Below are 20335 nucleotides of genomic sequence, written 5' to 3' on the forward strand. Positions count from 1 at the left end.
TGAGAGCGAATACGAGTATAAAGTCTACTGTGAATAGCGCGGGACTATCGGATAAGTGGATCGACTAGGGTCTGGATACCTACTAGCCTTCAGGCTTCAGATCCTTTAATGTATCGAAGCAACGGAGGGGTCGCCATGATATATGCGTTTGGTTGGGAAATATTCCACTCGGCTTTCGGCGGTGTGGAATAGGAAGCGGGATCTGGACTTTTGGTGGGATCCGGTAGCTGTTGATTGAGCTGGGGAAATATCATGGGTCCGACGCTGATTTTTATGGTAAACCTGGGACGTGAAATGTCGTTGGATGGCAGAAATAGTATCTAGTGTTTTCAATTTACGTTCACTTTACGTTGTCTTTTGTTATAGTATTTGGTCCTCGGTTTTTGTTATGTCCTACTAGGGAGCAGTTAGCCTATTGAACGTTGCTGTTAGGCTCGTCTAGCGATATTTCGCTTTTGTAGATGAAGAGGCCTTTTTAGTGATAACAGGGGTTCGTGTCAGGGGTTGCATTGCCGGTTTCTGTATGTTACAGCCTACCCATCTAAGCTTTTCTATCCTCTCCTGTTTCAATTAACTTGGATACGCCCTACCAATACTGATGTCTATAACTTCAGTGTCTTGATATAATACAGTGTATGAAGTGCGGGAATGGCAATTCAGAAGATTACAGGTTTTGAGGCTCTTCCGAAGAAGACTTTCGGAGCTCGACGGCCCCATCAGGATGAGACTTCCATACAGAAACACCACCCACCTACAACTATCGAACAACAAAATGAGAAGTTGGTACGACTTCTAGAATGGGAGAATCTCCGTAAGTTTTCAGTGCATACGAAATATGAAATTGAAGTCATGTTGCTGACTCGACTATACAGCTCCTTGGAAACAGTGAGTGACCCGCGTCGGAATCACGGGGTTTAGTGCTTACTCGCTATGAAATCAGGCGCGGTTGTGAGCACCTACGGACTGGATATCGACCGGAGTGCGCTTCATTATGGTCGTGCCTGCGTAGCTGGTTCTATCTACACAATGAGACAGGTCTGGCGGTTGGCCTAGTAGAAACTGGTGCCATTGCTGATAGGTAGTAGTTAATATTTTCACCCACGTAATCGGCGCGGTTATTTTCCTAGCTTTACCCCTATATGTCTTTAGGACTGAGATCCCACCACGTTATAAAGTGGCGACTACGGCCGATATCCTAGTCTGCAGTATATACTTCCTGGGGGTCGGCGTCTGCTTCACACTCTCGACTATGTTAGTCTACTCGCGAAGAACATGTGAGGATAAAACACCTAACTGAAGCTTAGGTTTCACACTTTTATGTGTCATAGCGAAGCCGCGTGCTCCCTTGGCGTCAAGCTGGATTACCAAGGCATCATACTATTGATATGGGGAGCAAATATAGCTCTTATCTATTACAGCATGCCCTGCGACTTGGGAAGTAAGATCGCCTATTGGACCTTTAACACTATCCTCGCTGGAATCTGTTCGTATGCGACGTTCCACCCGTCGATAGGTGGAGCGCAAACGGGACGTGCGCGTGCTGTACTCTTTGCTACGTTTGGGTTTTGCGCGGTTGTCGCTCCGAACTTAATTGGGCTATTGAAACACGGGTTCGATGAACAGAGTCGTCGGGTTGGGCTTAATTGGATAGCGGCTACGACTTTGTTCAATGGCACGGGCGTAGTAGTATATGCTGCTAAGGTCAGTAATAGTTCGTGCTGGGAGATGATTGTTCATTAACAGGTATGCAGTTCCCGGAACGGTGGTATCCTCGAGTGTTCGACATATTCGGTGCGAGTCATCAGATCATGCATGTGATGGCAGTGTCGGCAGCCCTTGCATTTGCGAAGGCTATGTTGCAAGCCTTTGATCTTCACCACCAAAATCCCCGAGTATGTACGGGGGACGCATCTCATTTATATCTAACGTAGATCTGCCATGCTGCCATATATAATGCTTATGAGGCCAACCTAAAGTCCAGCCTCTTGTTCCCGACGTCTTGGTGGTCGGCAAGGTAGACCAGCTTTTCCTCAGGAGTCATAGCATCCCATTCGCGCTCTCTCACGCGGTTCCTCCGGATATAATATGCCTTTGCTAGAACATAGAGCACCAAGTTTAGACACAAGATTCCGATTAGTATGCTATTTCCTCATCTGTATAGTGGTGCGTCGTCTGCTCGGTAGATGTTCGAAGAAATGATTACTCCTGCTTGAAGGAACATATTGTATGGGACCCACCGATCAGGTCCAAGCCATTTCGCTAGGAGTTGTGCAGGGAGTTCTCCAGCTAGGAAGAACAGCGCGTATAGGGCATTCCCCAAGTTATAGTCTTTCTCGACATCAGTCCCAGAAACTACGTCAAACGTATGCAGAACGAGGTTACATACCGTTTGTGCTTAGGTTGAGATCATCCAGGAAGTTGTCGGTTAGGGATTGCGCCAGGTTGGCCCTATCTACCTCCATGGCCGTGAACATTATTGCTGTCCAGGTCATGATACGCCGGTCAATCTTCCGGACGACTTTATTTTCTTCTCTCCAAGTTCATCGTGCTCTCGTATCAAACCGATGTAAGTTTTCCCTATATCCTGTCAACAAGAACTTAGATTTAACCGAAAGGTCCTATTACCAGTCATCACGAGGCTTATATTGAAGTGCCGCATCGGGGTTGTCGTAGACGCTCGGCTGTTATCATCAGTACACGCGGTTACTTAAGGCTGTGTTATATTGATATACCTGAGTTGCAACATTGTCGAGGCTACACTGTTTAACCTTCTGAAACCAGAACTTCTTCGTGACCTCGGGTTTCGCTAACGGATGAACTACTTCTGCTATCCTCCCTTCACTAGGTTCCCGTTCGCCATCGTCGGCTAAGATTGATTTTTCAGATATCTCTACTGGGATGACAGTAGCCATTGTAAGTTTGAGGCTCGAAGTTGAGAGTAGTCAGGCCCTCGATGTAAGACTGGTACCTGGGTAATCTTGAACACAGGAGTTTTGATAAGAGTTACCCCGGATTCATATGTACCCCAATATTCTCATTACTACGCTTAACTCGGAGATACACATTAGAAATTCCATTACCCATTCTGGAGCTGAGGCTGTGCCGCTTTAAGAGCTGATAGGAGAGTTAAATTGTTCAATATCATACACGACTATCGAGTATTAGCAGCATTACCTAACGCATCTGACTTCCAGACCTTAGTAGCAAGTGAGATGGTCACCCCCTTACCCACGACATGCGAGTATTCATTAATATAACATTAAGAGGGTTTTAATCACCTGTATCGTAAGTATCTAGCTAGCAGTATATCGCATATTCGCTGTCAGCATCCTAGGTATATGAGAATGCGGGGTAAAGGGGCAAGATCCGGCAGAGGTAAATAGCTGCAGGTTGGTTACTTGCGGTGCCGCATACAGCTACATATCTTTCCTTGTTCGTCAATACTGAGATCCGAAAGAGGATCATACCCTAACTCTTGTACCTAACACAACTATAATATTCTAAGAGCTGATGAGAACATATGATGATCAAGTTTTAGATCAACTGTCGGATGCTACATAGTTGAAGAATACCTAGCGTACATCACTGTCGAGTAATTCCAGGATTTGACCCAGAACTTGGATAGTAACTATGAAAATCTTGTCTTCTCTCCTTTTTTCATGTTTGGCCTATGGAACAGCAACATTTGGACCAGCCAATCAAAAACCAATAACCCTTACAAATGGCTGGACTGGACAACAACCACAATCACGACCTAATATTGTATTCATCCTCACCGATGACCAAGACTTACATTTAAACTCGATTGAGTATATGCCATTCTTAAAAAAACATATAATTGAGCATGGCACTTTCTACAAGAGACACTTTTGCACGACTGCGCTCTGCTGCCCTTCTCGCACGACTATATTCACCGGTAAAAATGCCCATAATACGAATGTTACCAACGTGGTTCCACCGTACGGTATGAAAACTCAGACCGAAGTCCTAAATCCTGCTTACCTGCCTTAGGTGGTTACCCTAAGTTTATTAGCCAGGGGTTGAACGATAAATATCTTCCAGTTTGGCTCCAGGAGTCGGGCTATGAAACATATTATACGGGAAAGCTTTTTAATGCACACTCGGTTGATAATTACCATTCGCCTCATGCTGCTGGCTGGACTGCTTCTGTAAGTTTCAAGTCTTGACCGCAATCTCTGGGCTATGTGCTAATTATTGAAAGGATTTTCTGTTGGATCCATTCACATATTGGTATATGAATAGTACATATCAGAGAAACCAAGACGCGCCAGTGAGCTTCGAAGGGCAGCATAGCGTCGATGTTCTTGCGGCAAAAGCACTGGGCCTATTAGATGAAGCGTTCGAAACCGGGAAGCCTTTCTTTCTTGGTGTTGCTCCGGTCAGTCCTCATGCAAATATATGGGCTCCTAATTTCAAGGATGGTGGCCATAGCGACTTAGAGAAGGTCGAGTTTTCGCCGCCGGTGCCAGCTGAGAGGCATGCCAACCTATTCGAAGGTGCTAAGGTCCCGCGGACCGAGAATTTCAACCCGGACAAACCATCAGGTGCCAGTTGGATTCGGAAGTTACCGAAGCAGAGCCTGGAAACGGTTGACTATAACGACCATTTCTACCTTCAGAGGCTTCGAGCCCTCCAGAGCGTCGACTAAATTGTAGATTCGCTTGTTCGGCGCCTGGACGACCTCAAAATTCTAGACAATACATATATAGTCTACTCGACAGATAATGGTTATCACATCGGTCAGCATCGGATGCAACCTGCAAAGCAGTGCAGCTTCGAAGAAGACATCAATATTCCGCTTATCATTCGAGGACCTGGAGTCCCGAAAAATGTGAATAGCGATATTGTAACCACACATACAGATTTGGCGCCTGCCTTTTTAGACATAGCAGGCGCTCCTATGAGGGATGATTTCGACGGACTTGCCATCCCGCTTACTGAGGAAAGCCTCACGGAAGCTAAGGAGACGCGCCATGAGCATGCTTCAATAGAACACTGGGGATTCGCCTCAAACGAGGGGCAGGTACTAGATTCGTACCCGAGACTGCACACGAACAACACTTATAAAGCTCTTCGTGTCATTAGCAAGACGTACAACCTACATTACCAGGTGTGGTGCAACAACGAGCGAGAGCTACACGACCTAACAACAGATCCAGGCCAAATGATCAATCTCCTACACCCTGACGAGGACGCCCCAGAAACCATAGCTGGAGCACCCCTCGATAAGGTTGTCGCTAGACTGGACTCTTTACTCTTTGTCTTGAAGTCATGTAAGGCAGAGACCTGTATCTACCCATGGAAGGCACTTCACCCGGCTGGTAATGTTGCTAGTCTGAAAGATGCGCTTTCCCCTCGGTTCGATGCCTTCTATGACGACAAGTCGAGAAAGATCGAGTTTGATAGATGCGAGATGGGTTTCATACTTGATGCTGAGGGGCCGCAGTTTGAGCACGAGAGCATTCTCTCCAGTCTCGATCCGAACTGGCATGAGTGGACCTAGTTCCTTCAGAGTAATGCGGGGGTTACTTTGACACTTGAATAAGACGGCGTTAACCATGTCTTGCGGGTATTTAGGGTTAGATAAGTGGCGGTATAATCTATTACTACGATAGAAAACAACATACACTAGGTCAAGAAGCGCAACAGTGTATATAATTGGGTAACCATTCACCGTTCCTAGTAGTTCTCAGAGAATGAAGTAGTCGTGACCGGCCGCCGACTTAATTCTTAACCATATTAAAACTGGACTCCTATAAGCTAGGGAGTGTGCCGATAAGATAAACTACTAAACTTATATACTTGAAATAATATTTGTCTCATGATCATTGAACCCCTATTTACACCATAGTAGTGGCCAGGGTTAGGAGAAGTCCCAGCTTGTCGCAGCTTGCATACCATCTGTTCAGCTCTTGGCCGCGGTCTGAGTTATGAGGACTTGATCGAGCATCTATTAGATCTCCAAAGGTCCGCAGCGACGACCTATTCCGCTCAAGATGAATTACGCGGGCAGTTTCCCACTGGGCTCGTGTCCTAGCACTCCAAAGCGAGTCCGGGGAGGGAAGAGGGAGCGCGCGGTAATTACTGATGCTGGGACACATAACCCCAAACTTAAGGTCTATCACGCGACTCAAAAGGAACCAAGTGACGGCACATCTAAATCACAGTTAGAAGACACCAGGTCCCATCCGAAAAGGTTAGCTAAGCATACCTTCGCCGCGACTCGGTGTAAACCCACTCTTCCCACGTCATGCTAGGATTATCGAAGTCGCTGACGGGGAACCATATCATTGAATCGAATTCTCTGCTCCTTTTCCCATAAAGCTGTTCAAATTAGTACACATACTTCATACATAGGAGCCATAACCTACGTCAAATGTCATGAGCATCTGTAGACGGATCTCAGGCACTTCTGGTGTGGCGTTATTATCTAGAGCGAACATGATCATATATATAATCTGCGCGTGCATCGACGAGATGAGATCGTTAAACGAGCATGTTGGTAGGATACGGAGAAGCCGCCGATTTTCTTCATTTATCAACGACCATACGGATTCTTTCGTGGGGTCCTGGCGCCTGTTATACAAGTTCACTAGTGCTGAGCATTTGGCGATGTCGCGAGGAAGCTCGGGTTGAAACCAATAGCCATGACTATACCACGAGAAGCTCTCTCTACTGAGCATCGTGAGTGGCAGCCCTCGCATGGTTTCCAGGATGAATTTGGCGCTATGCCAAGCAACTGGATCGGTACGAAGCTCGATCAGGGACCGAGGCGACGTAGTAGGTAGCTCGAGGCTCGTGGAAGCGCCAAAGTGGTATGCGAGCGAATTGCATTCCGTATTATCATAATTTTCTGTCGATCCAGATACGGTATTACGGGTGCCGTTTTTAGGGCCAGCGCCACGCGAAGGAGTAAAAGAGGTCTCGTAGACACAATATAGACCCTTGGCATTACATCGCGAACACTCGGTCTCGAAACTACACTTCGCCTTTGCAGAGTGACATTCCTTACAAGAGCGAGGTCGTTTCTTAGGGCGACTTTGAGCTTTGCGGCAGTAGGCGATGTGCCGCTTATAAGCGGATTCTAGGGGATATAATCAATACTATACTCCGGCCGGAGTTAAAGGAGAAGTCGGCTAACCTGTGGAGATGGGTTTGTTGCACAAGTTGCAGAAATGTATAGAATCTAACGGTGTGGCGTTGACTGACATTTTGGAAATACTTGTGTAAGAGGAATGAAGGTATTTAGATAATATTTTCGGTCTCTATTCATAACCTATCAAAGTTATTAATAGGAGGTACCGAAGGTTTACGCCTCCGATGCTTAATTTGTCAGCATCGCCGGGTCTCCACTTAATTCCGGTAGTCTGGTTGGTGTTGGATTACGGCGACGACCTTTCTTTTGATTGGATGCGCTACAACTATCTTCTCCGAGTATACCGGGATAGACGGCACATCACTATAGGCCGTAGCAACCTCGAGCAAGGCTATGGTGTACCTCCTCGCATGTATGCTTGCATGCGTATGGAGTGATGCAGAAGCGGCATCAATATGGGTGGAAATAGTGGCTGAGACGACGTGAGATAGCTGCGAAATTTGAAGAGTCTGTGAGGATTCTAGATGAGACATTAAAACAAAGGACACAGTCTCTTCCACATGATCAACTTAGCAGTTAGAAATACTAAATTAGAACGAGTCTAGGATAGATTTGCGTTACCTTGCGGAAACTGGTCTCGAGCTGCACTCAATAACCATCTTATCCGACGGCCTTCCGATTACCTCCTTGAAACCATGAAAGTCCTAGTAAATCGTTCGGGCATTAGATGGCTCTTGAGACCTAGGACCAAGTAATTGATGCGCCTGAAGGTGTGCTCATTACCAAGTCTGGCTGCTGTGATAGTTCAGCACAGCAAAGTGAAGGACAAACAGGTCTTTATCTGCCCCCTGATTTGTGGACGTTGTATTGCTAAGAATGCCATTAGGTACTCACACAAAATACCTCTTATATTATTACATAGTATAAGGGGCACATTTTAGGGTTGAACTTGAGGACATGGTATCATATTATCCTCGAACGATTAAGCTTAGCCAAACATAACAAGGAGTCGTGCTTGATGAAGCTAAAGAACGACGATTCGACCATTTGACGTTCGATACCCCTCACAGTGCGACTTGCATCTTCCAAACATCCCAGCCCCCATCTGTGCCCAAACGAAGCATAAGAACAGGTGCCTTGGCAGCTTGGTCTTTGGTAGGTAAAGAAGCTCTTATTCTCTAAGTGTATTGAGAGCTGTTACTACAATATAGTCTTGTATTAGTAGATCTCCGTAATTTAATCACTCCTCTACAAGTTTTGTAGTCTTAATTCCTAGCCGTCACGTCTTTTTTTACCATTGACGCGTTGCCTAACATCCAACCTCGAAGCAGGGATTCTAGGCGTTTGCTGGTCAATTGACAAGTCAACGAGCAGAAATGCAGCAGGCTGGGATAGAGCTGTTCGACCAGCGCAGCCCTACCTATAAGTTGCTTCATTAATCATGCTGTCGTGACGTAATATTGTCCAAATCCTCAGCCTCATTCGTCGGCATTGGCCCTGTCAAAGCTTCAAACTCTTAGCGGCTAGATCTACGGTGCGTTAGCGCCTAGAAACTTGCGGTCAAGTACACCTTTCTAGGTCTTTGATAGGTCCTTCACAGGCCCCCTGCAGGCTTCAAGTTCAAGAAATGGAGTCAACGGTTGACGTGTAAGTCACATAACCTATATATCAAAGACGCAAGCCTGCAGAGCCGTGATCCGATCTGAGGAGAACTTGTATATTAAGGTCTCGCCGCTGCTCTTATCCCTTTACCGCTAAATCTCTTGTCAATCCCTAGATCCTCTTGGAAACATACTTGGTGCTCCTCTACGATAGAACAGCAATACTGCTTCTAATACAGTTTAATCCGATAACACAGCTACTCATTAGCAATGGCTCGAACTAGCGGATCACGCTTTGGGCTCCCTCCCTTCTTCCTCATTAGCAATGCGTTAATTTGGATTTCGGCCGTTATTGTCATGGGAATTATCTCCTACTTCATCTCTCTAAACAACTATGTTCCCGGTCGTATCATTTACGAAGAAGTTATCGTAAGTCCCAGCAATCTTCTAGTTCTGGGTTCAAACCAACTAACGCGAGCAACTCAATAGTCTGTTCTCACCGTTGCCTTCTTCCTGGTCTCTTTCATTATCGGCTCGTATCCGGGTTCTATTCTTATATTCAACGTCATATTCTCCTACCTCTGGCTAGTCGCAGTTGTCTTTACGGCTGAGGATTGGTCATCCGACTATGCTGGCGAGCTTGCTCATACTGTCGAGGCCTTTAGCTTCATTGCATTGTATGTCCCATCCGAAATAAGCCCCTGGGTCGATACTGACTTATAACCTAGCTTCTTCCTATTCTTCAATGTTGTCTTCGACTGGCACTACGGCTTCCGTGGACATGTACGCAGCACCTCAGCTGTGTAATCCAATGCAAAGAATTAATGAGATATGAGAGACAATTTGTGAATGATTTATGGGATTATCGAGTTTGCAAGTCTTGCGATGAGGGTTACGTGTTCGGGATAGGGAAAAGAGGAGCAGGCGCATCTTCCAAGTTGATTGCACGACTTAATGACTTTACAGCTATGAATACCCAGGTTATAAATATTATTATAGATACTTAGTTCTGAGAAATAACAAACGTTTCCGGTGTCGTAGTTGAAACAGATCTATACGGGGCTCGAAGTTGACTATTGCTATAGACTACAACTAGCATCTATGTCAATACACATCATAATCCATGGTAAATGGTTTAAAACGAATTCTTTTATTTTTGCGTAACTCAACGTCCAAAGTTATCATTCTACACTAAGACTATTTGAATCTATATATCGACCCCGCATACTTCTGAGCGTTCTACCTCCATGAGTAGGATCTCCTACTTCTTCAGCCCAATGTACACTGCACTTAACAGGGCTTGCAGGAGTGGGCTTGTGAGGAAACTCGGGTATTTCGATGCAAGGGACCCTTTTCGCACCCAAGTCTTGAATAGGGGGGCAGGCATAGTGTAAACCGGCGTTGATTAGTTTCTCGCTACGGAATTTATAACGAGATTGGAACCGGCTATCAACGTGCGGGAAGTCCGAATCGTAGGTCTCTGTCCATAGGCCACCTTTACGTTTCTCCTCTCGAACTCTTTCGTCAACTTCCACAACATAGGAGACAGCTTTTTCTGAAGCTTTACGATCAGCGGGGGTAGTGCCAATTGTTTTCGATGCGAGGCGATACGCATTTTGGGCCTCTTGATATCTCTTCATAATCCATAGAACATGGCCCTTGTAAAGGTAACAGGTCGCAACAGGAGGAGACTCACAGGCATCTGGGTCGCTGGCGATGATTAAGGCATCTTGTACCGCGGTGAGGGCATCGTCGAGGTCAAATTCGGATGGGCTCTTCCGGTAGTTGTCAAGCAAAGCGCGGCAATCCCGAAGGAGCGAATTTACATGATCCTTATTCTTAACTTTTTCGGTTGTCGTGATGCCAAAGTCTGGCATCTTTATGTTAGATGCAGCCATATCTCTAGAGTTAATAGTCTTTTCTGTCAGTGGAAGGTATATTAGAATTTAGATATTAGCTGAATCGGATTGGTTGGTGTCTAAATATCAAATTAATAGCATTGTTCTAAGGATCTATCCTCTTCCATTGTTTCAATAGCCAACAATGTTTCTTTCATAATCTAAACCAAGACCACGAGAAGCGGATAAAGATGAATAAGATTTTTCTAGTCACAATTCCTGTCTTCATATCCTATGTTAATTTCTGTCCTTTGTGAACCCGATCTTTCTAACGAATACAACATCATAGCATCTTGAAAGGGATTGTTGTTGCGAGCGAACTGAGGAAGAGCACCAAGAACTTCGGGGTTAATGGTGCCAGGTGAGAACGCCGTTATACCCGTGTATAGCGTGCCGATAGTGGGAAACTCGAATAGACGATGCCAAGGCCAATTAATATTCATGTTATGCATAACATCTAAGACTTGTAAGATCACGAAGGTATCCGAGACCTCGATCCGACTGCCAAGCTACCTGTCATACCCTCGTACGCACAGTAGCTGCGCACGTAAAGGGATGCCAAGGCGGTGCGGGTGGTTGGGAATACGTTTGACTGTACTCGACGGAACGGTCCCGCGTAACCGGCTTTTACTCCCCTCATTTATAAACCTCTGGACAATCAGCTACTTGCCTCGGCCGAGGGGTGCCCCTGGACCCCCAAATTCCCCGTGGGAACCCCGTACTCTACTTACCAATGGACGTATCTCCAATCATTAACTCCGCACCCCGAGAAACCGGGTGGCGGCCAAGGGGTTCAGATAACGAACTTGTGCGACATGCTTATGGACGGCAAGATACCCCGTGCGGCTTTTATAAGTCTAGACTGTACCTTCATGCATATAATGGCGCCCTAGGTAGACATTTACCTGCTACCCAAACTTTGGGGCTCCGGTATTCAGAAACTCGACAATCACAGAACGGGTAAAAATAGAGTATTGTTATTCATCCAGGTTAAGATCAGTTCTGATGGGTGACCAAATGACAGTTACCGCTCTTGCGGATATCATCAGGACGCAAGCTGAGATTCTCGAGACTAGCCTGCCGCGTCATGCTTACACGGACTACCATGGGGATAAAAGCCTCAGCATCGCGAGGTCGAAACTGCTCGAAGCCTGCGACAAGTTGAACCATCTGGTGACTGGTCCTATTGAATGGTTAGTACGATGAAGGGGAATTATAGAGCATTGCTTTTACACCCATGATCATATTCCGTCTTTATCTACGGAATTACTTGGCTAACTTATCCTTAGTATGTCTCAACAAATCGCGGACTCATTGGCCGATGGTATTCTCGCACAGGGAACACTATAACTAACCTCTAGTAGATGTAATGGGCATCGCGCAAGGTCACCGTGTCCACGCAGCACTACAGTATGTTTGTCACTTCCGGTTAGCATCTTTCGTCCCTGCGGACGGCACGCCCATCACATACGAGGACCTAGCTCAGGCAGGCGGCGTTGATACCTCGCAGTGCACGAGAGTGTTACAGCTCCTAATGACGTACCACATCTTCCGCGAACCAGGTACCCGTATCGTCGCGCATAACCGCAACTCCCGCGTTCTGCTCGACGAGGACACCGGTGCTGCCGTCGAATGGCTGACCCAGGAGTCTCTTCGGTCTAGCGCTTTCTTCACCGAGACCCGGGCTATGAGCCGAAGATGGTCTACTGGTACGGCTGGTGCTGGTAGTAATGATATTGCCGCTCCCGCTACTATTCAAGGTGTGATGAATAGTGCTCAACAACAGACGGTACTTGACCTCGCGTGTACTGATATTGAACAACCCACGGCCGGTTTCCTCGCGCAGCAGCGTATGAATACCGAGACCTCTATGAAAGCAGACCGGTACGCGCGTGCGATGGCGGGTATGGCCAAGCGGCGACAGCTCAGTGCGGATCACCTGGTATCTGGATATGATTGGGATGCGCTTCCGCCTGGCTCAACCGTCGTCGACGTGGGTGGGGGGAGCGGACACTGCTCGAAAGCAATCGCGTCCTATAACCCTACGCTGAACTTCGTCGTACAGGATTCAAACACGGCTCTCGCCGAGGAGGTCGACGTAGGGGAGTTAGGGGACCGCCTAAAGTTTATGGCATACGACTTCTTCAAGCCACAGACCGTTCCGGGAGATGTCTACCTCTTGAGGCGCATATTGCACCACTACTCAGACCAAGATGCAGTGCGTATCTTGCAAGCGCAGCTGTGTGGTGCAAGAAGTAAGCCTGATGCCAGAATCGTGGTCATGGATAATATTGCGATACACAGCGGTACGCTGAGTACGCTTGAAGAACGTAAAACCAGGTATGATGCCTTGCCCAGCATAAGCCGCTAAGCTAATATTGTCTCCTTAGGACCCTTGATATTGCGATGATGGCTCTCTTCAATAGCGTAGAGCGTAATCTCGACGACTGGAAAGAACTATTCAAGATGGCCGACCCGAAGTTGAAACTTGTCAAAGTCACGAAGCCGCTCGGAAGTGCTCTGGCTGTGATGGAGCTTTGGTTGGAGCAGACCTAGTTTCTCCTTGTCCCATACAAACTTGTTTCCTTGGTGCTATCTTTAGGCGTGGGAGTATATGTTATTGATACAAGGTATGGATGTCTACATACTCGAGGTCGGGAACTAAGTTCTTTCCATGGGAACACTCGGATTGATTCAAATGGTATTAATGTCTACTTCGTCCTATATTAACAGTTAAGCAACTAACGATTGACCCTGTTTGCTATTGACTCTGAAAGGGCTTTAAAAAGATTTGTCGCCCAGTATGCTCCGCTTACCTGTCTAGATAACCGCTTTAGACTTATGTACGTGTTTAACGTATAATAGATGATGTTATCTCGAGACTTGTATACTTAAGAGATCAGATATGAATATAATTATGAACTTCATCCTTGATGATTCAAGTCTCGTTAGACGTATTGGATAATCGTGATTATTTATGGTCGAAATAATCCAGTGAGCATATACACTATAAACGAGCTTCACATGATCATGACGAACCTAACCTAAATGAGGTCAGGCACAGGTTAGTAGCCAAGGTCAGCTTTGTCCCGGGTCGTACTATGAACCGTCGTGCATTGATATTTCTTTGCAGAAGCCCATTTCATTTGGTTATTAGGCCCTCCAAATTCAAGTTTCATACGCACATATCTGTAGAGGATCGACAGGTCTAACTCGAGTGATAGCTCAAGGTCTGTAAAAAGCATCGGATTCAGCGAGCGGTGCAATAACCGAAATACGGCGCTATGTATATGGGTTAGTTCAGGCGTATCATGACGATGTCAACTCGGTGCTTACTTCTAGACAACATGCCCATTTCCTCCCACGACCAAGACACTCTCTTAACCTCGTTTAATTACTCTGCTATATGACTGCATCAGTTCCAAGCAGAACCACTCATTATAGAGCAATTAAGTAATGAGATCCGCCACGTTCATCGGCATCTCATCAATTTGAGTCGAGTAATACACTTGTCATCCGTTAGCAAAGCACATTATTTGGTAGAGTGATACTTACGTTCGATATCTCTGAGGATTCGAACATCTTCGCTCGTGACGAAGTTGATTGCGACACCCTTCCTGCCAAAACGACCGCTTCGACCGATACGATGGATGTAATTTTCTCGGTTGCTGGGCAAATCGTAGTTGATCACCAAGCTGACCTGTTGGACGTCGATACCGCGAGCCCAAACATCTGTCGATATTAAAACTCTGCTGTTACCCTGTCTAAAGTCTTGCATAATACTGTCTCGTTCCTTCTGGGGCATGTCCCCATGCATGCTACTGACGGTAAAGTTGGCCTCGCGCATCTTGTCGGTCAGCCAATCTACCTTTCGTCGGGTGTTGCAGAAGATGACGGCTTGGGTAATAGTGAGAGTGTCGTAAAGATCGCATAGCGTATCGAACTTCCAGTCCTCCTTCTCGACAGCAATGAAGTACTGCTTGAGGCCTTCAAGCGTCAACTCGTCACGCTTAACCAGAATACGGACAGGGTCGGTCATAAACTTGGTTGTCATGTCTAGGACATCGTAAGGGAGCGTAGCTGAGACGACAACAACTTGGGTCGCAGGGGGCAGGTATCGATAAACGTCGTAGATCTGCTCACGAAAACCTTGGTTGAGCAACTCATCTGCCTCGTCGAGTACGAGCATCTTGATCTGGCGGGTTCGCAGATGACGGCGGCGAATCATGTCCGCCACGCGACCAGGGGTACCAGAGACAATATGCTGACCATAGTCGAGTTTTCGGATATCCTCCCCGACGTTTGTTCCACCAATACAAGCGTGACACTGGACATTCATGTAGTCACCTAGGGCCATCACGACGGACTGGATCTGAGTGGCGAGTTCGCGGGTCGGGGAAAGGACGAGGGCTTGGGTCTCGCGGATCGCAGTGTCGATAACCTGAAGCATAGAAATGGAAAAGGTAGCAGTCTTTCCGGTGCCAGATTGCGCCTGAGCAATGGTGTCGCGCCCCTTACAGATTTGGACAATAGCTCGAGATTGGACAGCAGAGGGGGACTCGTAGCCATACGCGTAGATACCACGAAGGAGGTTTTCTATATAGAACGACGGTTAATATTTCCCCGATGAGAATAATCAGATGGATGGCCTTACCCTTCAATGACATGGACTCAAAGGTCGGGTGAACTGTGACCTCTTTCGAAGTGGAAAATTCCATCTTCTCGTCGGCGCGACGATCGATACCGCCTCCTTCCGCCATTATGAATATTGGGTATGGTATATGGTATGTGAAATTGATCTAGTCGCGTGGATTTTGATGTAAGGAAACGAAACACGAGCTGATCAATTCGCAGTTGAGGAAATTGAGTTTGATGTTATCCTCAAGAATTTTATGGAGCCTTAGTGCTAAAAACGTACTAAAATATGCAATAGCTAGAGGTGGTTGACCCACTTGAATGCGCTATCTGAATGTACGAAGTACCTATCTTTAGTGCCGTGGCGACGTGAACTTGTGGAACGCGATCTAATTGGCCTTGAACAAATTCAACTTCGATGGAAGCTCTACCGATTTTCGATCAGCCTCTTTTCCCATGTTGAAATTTCCATCTTCCTTTTAGCTCCTAGTAATATTCTTACATCATCGATTCAATCACTACAAAAATTGCAATAGGATTAGCTGAGGTTTACTGAGTTAAGATGCTGTTAGAAGAGCAAAGGTTCTTGCATGAGGACCTGGAACGTCTCGAGCAGGGCGTCGCGGATCGAATTGGCGAGGAACCTAAACATGTTAGTCCCCTAGATTTACACGCGAGTAGTATTTTGCTAACTATATGCTTCAGATACGAGACCGCCTAGCACGAGACCATCAAATAGCACAGTTCCTTGATCGTATATCGTCGCAATCTACCAGACTCCTGACTATCTATCGCGATGTGGATGGAACAAGATCGCGCGAGATCCAACAAATTGGCAGTGGTGATCCGATGGAGGAATTCTATAAGCAGCTAGCCGATATCAAGAGGTTTCATACCAAGTATCCCAACGAACCCGTCGAGAATCTTGAGCGCGCGTACCGACCTAAAAAAGGACCCGATGCCGAATCCGAACCCAGCATTGTAGATACTCTGTTCACCGGCGAGGAAGCATTTGGCCGTTTCTTTGATCTACATATCTGCCACGAGATGTACCTTAACCTCCCCAACGCGAAAAGATTAAGTTATCTCCAATACCTGGACTCGTTTGACAACTTCGCGCCCGGTGCTGGCGGGCTAAAGAGATCCGAGAAGCTGACTGAGCAATACTTCAAATACGTTAGCCAGCTCGCTCTAGATCTTGAGGCCTTCATGAGGAAGACGAGGCCGTTGGAAAATATCGACAAGGTGATTGCCGACTTCGATAAAGAGTTTAATTCTGCTTGGGAGCAGGATGAAATTGCGGACTGGAAGGAAGAGGAGAACGGAAAGCCTAGCAGCGCTGCGGCGCAAGCATCTGCAGCCGAAGCCGTATGGTGCAGCGACTGCGAGAGAGGGTTCAAGAATGAGAACGTATATAAGGGCCATCTTTCGGGCAAGAAACATGTCCGAGCAGCAGCGGAGCGCGCGCAGAGATTACAAGGCGGGTCCGAAGAGGATGGAAGCGAGCCTCACAATACCAGCAAAGGAAATACGTCGACGCAACGACTAAAAGAGCGCGCCATCGCAGAAAGGGAATTCCGAGTAAAGCGCCTCGCCAGTGCGATGAGTACCGAACGAAGCGACACAAAAGTGAATGTCGAACGAAAGCAAGGTATGACAGAACGTGAAAGGCAACAGGAACTAGAGAATTTGTTCAGCGCTACAGCAACTACATCGAACCCCAAAGACACCGAGGATGGAGAGGACAACGACGACGAGGATAAAATTTACAATCCACTTAAGCTGCCACTCGCCTGGGATGGCAAGCCTATTCCATTTTGGCTGTACAAGCTTCACGGTCTCGGTGTCGAGTTTCCCTGTGAGATCTGTGGTAACTTTGTGTATATGGGAAGGAGAGCTTTCGACAAGCACTTCAACGAGGCGCGTCATATCTACGGCCTGAAATGTTTAGGAATCACGAACACGAGCCTCTTCCGAGACATTATAGGAATCGACGAGGCGCTAAGGTTATGGGAGAAGATACAAAAGGAAAAGCGCAAGGACAAGGTGGATGACGGGAGCGTGGTGCAGATGGAAGATGCCGAAGGCAATGTCATGCCGGAGAAGGTCTACTATGATTTGCAGAAGCAGGGTCTGTTGTAAAGTAAGTGTAATGAATAATATTGCTGTGTGGCTGTGTGTTTAGTAATATTGGCGATGCTATCTCTAGTAAGATCGTAGACTATTGAATTGTACATCTATTACTCTTTAGGAAGAAGATGCTTCTGCTGAAGCCTATAGCCATTAGTTTATCGATATCCGTATATTTTGTATCAAGGTACCTAATTGTACATGTTGAATCGGTTGGTTCGTGCAGCTAGGCCAGTACGTAACCCCACACCCCACTAGCTTAAACCTTTAATGTTTTGACTACACTGTGACGTCTTCACGGCTGTACAATATAAATAATGAAGGTTTCTTTGAAATATTCGTAGCATACTTATCGGAGTTTATGACGGCAATAAAATCAGTAGGCACCTCAAAATCATCCATTGAATGGGCTACGTGTGATAGATATGGAACTGGTACCTTGCTACGGGTATCTATCTTATCTCACCACTAGAAATTTGAAGCCTCATTGTTAAGACGCGCCAAACCGAGAAGAAATGTCTACCTTATCGAAACCTATCCCTCCATTATATACCGTCTATATATTACGTTCAACCGTCCGCAATGCCTCGTTATATATTGGCTCGACGCCTAATCCACCACGGCGGCTTAAGCAACACAACGGTGAGGTCAAAGGTGGCGCCGCACGCACGTCGAGGAGGAAACTGAGGCCGTGGGAGATGGTCGGTCTCGTATCAGGCTTCCCTGGAATGGTAGCTGCCTTGAAATTTGAGTATGCAATCCGAGTTAGAGCGTCGTTGCGTTTTCTCATGTGCAAGCTGACCGTTCCCTAGATGGGCTCTTACCAATCCTCACGTATCACTACATATTCCATCTACATCTCGGATATCCACTGCAGCGGGTAAGAAGCGGAATGGCCGTCCTAAGCGTCCACGGCATACCCTAACATCTATACTATCGAACATACATCTTCTCCTACGTGTTCCTAGTTTCTCAAGATGGCCTCTGAATTTACACTTCTTCGCGCCTGAGGTTCACGAAGCTTGGAATAAATGGTGCAATACGGTAGATGAGCCTCTTCGGGATACAATTCGGGTATCGACTGATTTCAACCCGGCGGAAACTAGTCAGGGAAATAGTGAGAGCTCTGATACCGAGAATGAGTTAGAGCGGCTTTGGGGTATCCATGCCCTGCCGCTCGACTACGCCCCGATGAAGACATATGTAATGAAGACACAGTCCATTTATGAATTTGAGAGGGAAGGTGACTGCATAGTCTGCCGAGAGCACCTTGATCCGGGCAAGGGCCTCTACGCAACATGCTCAAATGCTGATTGCGAGGGCACCGGTCACGTATCATGCTGGAGTAGACATCTGCTTGGAAAAGAGGCCGGCGAGGACATCATACCTATATCTGGACGCTGTCCAAGGTGCAAAGGTGAAGTAGTATGGGGTGATCTCATGAAGGAGACGAGCTTGAGGATAAGAGGGGCTAAGGAGATTGAGAAGCTTCTTAAGAAACCTAGAAAACGAAAGACACGAGCTGAGTCTAATATATAAAATTGCAATCCTTTTGATATAGACTTTCGTAGATCCCTCGATTTTTATAGCGAGGCGTTAGGCGTTATTAGATGAGGCCGGGAACGAGTACTTTGTGTTTGTTTATTTTACTTGAATATCAACAGTTTTAAATTTGTAACTGAGGATGAAATTTCATCGTTTCATATGTAGCTGAAATATTATATTCGCACCCTTGATATAATAACCCGAGTGTGTACAACGCGAAAGATACCTCGAATGGGTATTGATGATAGAGGTGCTATCCCCCGCAAAAAGCAGACCCCCTTTTTACCCTTTTATGGTTGACGAGACCCAAAACTGTTCGCTACTCGGCTACGCTGGACCTTTCCCATCTGTGAGTGCTCGCGTGGTATTCCCGTCATGCAGGGCAGGGATCTAGGTCCATATTTTCAAACGTCACTCCTCTACTATTGGTTAGTTAGACGACTCATTGGCCCTGATCCTTGTAAGTTTGTCTGCGAATATCAATTCAATTTTTTCCTTTTTTTCTTTTAAACTGGCGCAGGTTGACCAACCTCGCCGACCAATCCTCCAATAGCGAATCCAAGGAGTTGATTTCGACCTTTCGGACCGTAGAATATCTCGGCTACGACTAGTGCTTAGAATCCCCGCACAACGGGCATTTATCAGATCATTGAAGTGAAATAGGTTTAGCAAGACGAATAATACATCCAAGGAGTATAATAAATGGGCAAAGAAATTAAAAGAGCCAACAGCCACAGAACAAAGCCATCAAGCAAAGTTACGTATTCTCAATAGCTTCGGCGTAATCCGTGCAGCCTCGTTCCAATTCATGGGGAAGCAGATGACATGCTTCCACACTGGGTCCGACTTTTACTTTTTAACCGTCGGCTGCGATGTTTCCTGTTCATCTTGCTTTGGCTTTGAGCGGGCAGTACACCGCGGATCTTTCGGTCCAAGCGATCCCCGACAATTTGATTCCGGTTTGTCTCCGATTTCTACGCTCGATTATAGATCTCACGATCCTGAGATGATATACACCGACAATCTTGGATTATCCAGGCCTAGACCACCTTACCTACTTGATCTATACAAATGGTTTGTCGCACTAATAGCAATAGGTAGATTTAATACCAAGTACATAGGTTTAGATACATAGCCGTATAATTCATAGCGTGACCGCATGTTCGTAGTTTCGGTAACTTGGCCATAGAGTTTGCGCATCGTACCATCCACCCCATCTCTCTTGACTCTTAAGAGTGTCAGCCCGCATTCATTTCTTGCGCATAAGCTATATTGGGCAAAGATGACAGAACTTGCGCCTCGGGACAAGCGCTAATATTCAAGCCTACATAACCTAACCTATATAAAGTTCATAATACCGTCCCTTCGTTATCAAAGCGAAAGTGCGCAACAGGTTATACACACGTACA

The 20335-nt window shown here is 46.5% G+C and overlaps 10 protein-coding genes across 10 annotated transcripts; 6 read left to right on the top strand and 4 right to left on the bottom strand.

The window, feature by feature from the left end:
• The first annotated feature begins 542 nt into the window (after positions 1–542).
• F4817DRAFT_122296 (hemolysin-III channel protein-like protein Izh2) lies at positions 543–2079 on the top strand. The gene is made up of 6 exons (XM_049297649.1): positions 543–811; positions 873–885; positions 941–1035; positions 1086–1251; positions 1305–1701; positions 1752–2079. The coding sequence occupies exons 1-6, from the start codon at positions 649–651 to the stop codon at positions 1929–1931; spliced, it is 1014 nt and encodes a 337-aa protein (XP_049158463.1). The 5' UTR covers positions 543–648; the 3' UTR covers positions 1932–2079.
• A 70-nt stretch (positions 2080–2149) lies between these two features.
• On the bottom strand, positions 2150–2474 carry F4817DRAFT_316446 (uncharacterized protein; the record flags this gene model as incomplete). The annotated part of the gene is made up of 2 exons (XM_049300678.1): positions 2150–2328; positions 2387–2474. The coding sequence occupies 2 exons, from the start codon at positions 2472–2474 to the stop codon at positions 2150–2152; spliced, it is 267 nt and encodes an 88-aa protein (XP_049158464.1).
• An 870-nt stretch (positions 2475–3344) lies between these two features.
• F4817DRAFT_359102 (Arylsulphatase) lies at positions 3345–5524 on the top strand (the record flags this gene model as incomplete). Its single annotated transcript, XM_049306108.1, has 5 exons — positions 3345–3375; positions 3695–3964; positions 4012–4169; positions 4223–4660; positions 4766–5524. The coding sequence occupies 5 exons, from the start codon at positions 3345–3347 to the stop codon at positions 5522–5524; spliced, it is 1656 nt and encodes a 551-aa protein (XP_049158465.1).
• Positions 5525–5861: 337 nt separating this feature from the next.
• On the bottom strand, positions 5862–7232 carry F4817DRAFT_359103 (uncharacterized protein; the record flags this gene model as incomplete). Its single annotated transcript, XM_049306109.1, has 4 exons — positions 5862–6177; positions 6233–6345; positions 6393–7105; positions 7163–7232. The coding sequence occupies 4 exons, from the start codon at positions 7230–7232 to the stop codon at positions 5862–5864; spliced, it is 1212 nt and encodes a 403-aa protein (XP_049158466.1).
• Positions 7233–8988: 1756 nt separating this feature from the next.
• Positions 8989–9525, top strand: F4817DRAFT_316451 (uncharacterized protein; the record flags this gene model as incomplete). The annotated part of the gene is made up of 3 exons (XM_049300679.1): positions 8989–9147; positions 9208–9395; positions 9447–9525. The coding sequence occupies 3 exons, from the start codon at positions 8989–8991 to the stop codon at positions 9523–9525; spliced, it is 426 nt and encodes a 141-aa protein (XP_049158467.1).
• A 365-nt stretch (positions 9526–9890) lies between these two features.
• On the bottom strand, positions 9891–10952 carry F4817DRAFT_122450 (uncharacterized protein). The gene has a single exon (XM_049297651.1). The coding sequence runs from the start codon at positions 10614–10616 to the stop codon at positions 9900–9902; it is 717 nt and encodes a 238-aa protein (XP_049158468.1). The 5' UTR covers positions 10617–10952; the 3' UTR covers positions 9891–9899.
• A 681-nt stretch (positions 10953–11633) lies between these two features.
• On the top strand, positions 11634–13172 carry F4817DRAFT_316453 (S-adenosyl-L-methionine-dependent methyltransferase; the record flags this gene model as incomplete). Its single annotated transcript, XM_049300680.1, has 4 exons — positions 11634–11809; positions 11906–11940; positions 11981–12956; positions 13007–13172. The coding sequence occupies 4 exons, from the start codon at positions 11634–11636 to the stop codon at positions 13170–13172; spliced, it is 1353 nt and encodes a 450-aa protein (XP_049158469.1).
• Positions 13173–14065: 893 nt separating this feature from the next.
• F4817DRAFT_316454 (DEAD-domain-containing protein) lies at positions 14066–15376 on the bottom strand (the record flags this gene model as incomplete). The annotated part of the gene is made up of 3 exons (XM_049300681.1): positions 14066–14124; positions 14172–15212; positions 15271–15376. 3 exons carry the CDS (start codon positions 15374–15376, stop codon positions 14066–14068), a joined length of 1206 nt encoding a protein of 401 aa, XP_049158470.1.
• A 245-nt stretch (positions 15377–15621) lies between these two features.
• On the top strand, positions 15622–17573 carry F4817DRAFT_339272 (uncharacterized protein). Its single transcript, XM_049303517.1, has 2 exons — positions 15622–15903; positions 15957–17573. The coding sequence occupies exons 1-2, from the start codon at positions 15814–15816 to the stop codon at positions 17391–17393; spliced, it is 1527 nt and encodes a 508-aa protein (XP_049158471.1). The 5' UTR covers positions 15622–15813; the 3' UTR covers positions 17394–17573.
• Positions 17574–17654: 81 nt separating this feature from the next.
• Positions 17655–19021, top strand: F4817DRAFT_339274 (uncharacterized protein). The gene is made up of 2 exons (XM_049303518.1): positions 17655–18132; positions 18194–19021. Exons 1-2 carry the CDS (start codon positions 17897–17899, stop codon positions 18918–18920), a joined length of 963 nt encoding a protein of 320 aa, XP_049158472.1. The 5' UTR covers positions 17655–17896; the 3' UTR covers positions 18921–19021.
• Positions 19022–20335: the final 1314 nt, after the last annotated feature.

The sequence above is a fragment of the Daldinia loculata genome (assembly GCF_022478755.1).
Source record: "Daldinia loculata strain CBS 113971 unplaced genomic scaffold F4817scaffold_28, whole genome shotgun sequence".
In the NCBI taxonomy this organism is placed as follows: Eukaryota; Fungi; Ascomycota; class Sordariomycetes; order Xylariales; family Hypoxylaceae; genus Daldinia; species Daldinia loculata.

Bases quoted from the DNA above. Each gene is read 5' to 3' on its own strand.
- F4817DRAFT_122296 (XM_049297649.1), top strand. From the start codon at position 649: ATGGCAATTCAGAAGATTACAGGTTTTGAGGCTCTTCCGAAGAAGACT. The intron at 1,036-1,085 runs GTCTGGCGGTTG...GATAGGTAGTAG, and splicing joins CTATCTACACAATGAGACAG to TTAATATTTTCACCCACGTA. The intron at 1,702-1,751 runs GTCAGTAATAGT...ACAGGTATGCAG, and splicing joins TAGTAGTATATGCTGCTAAG to TTCCCGGAACGGTGGTATCC.
- F4817DRAFT_122450 (XM_049297651.1), bottom strand. From the start codon at position 10,616: ATGGCTGCATCTAACATAAAGATGCCAGACTTTGGCATCACGACAACC.
- F4817DRAFT_339272 (XM_049303517.1), top strand. From the start codon at position 15,814: ATGCTGTTAGAAGAGCAAAGGTTCTTGCATGAGGACCTGGAACGTCTC. The intron at 15,904-15,956 runs GTTAGTCCCCTA...TATATGCTTCAG, and splicing joins TTGGCGAGGAACCTAAACAT to ATACGAGACCGCCTAGCACG.
- F4817DRAFT_339274 (XM_049303518.1), top strand. From the start codon at position 17,897: ATGTCTACCTTATCGAAACCTATCCCTCCATTATATACCGTCTATATA. The intron at 18,133-18,193 runs GTATGCAATCCG...ACCGTTCCCTAG, and splicing joins GTAGCTGCCTTGAAATTTGA to ATGGGCTCTTACCAATCCTC.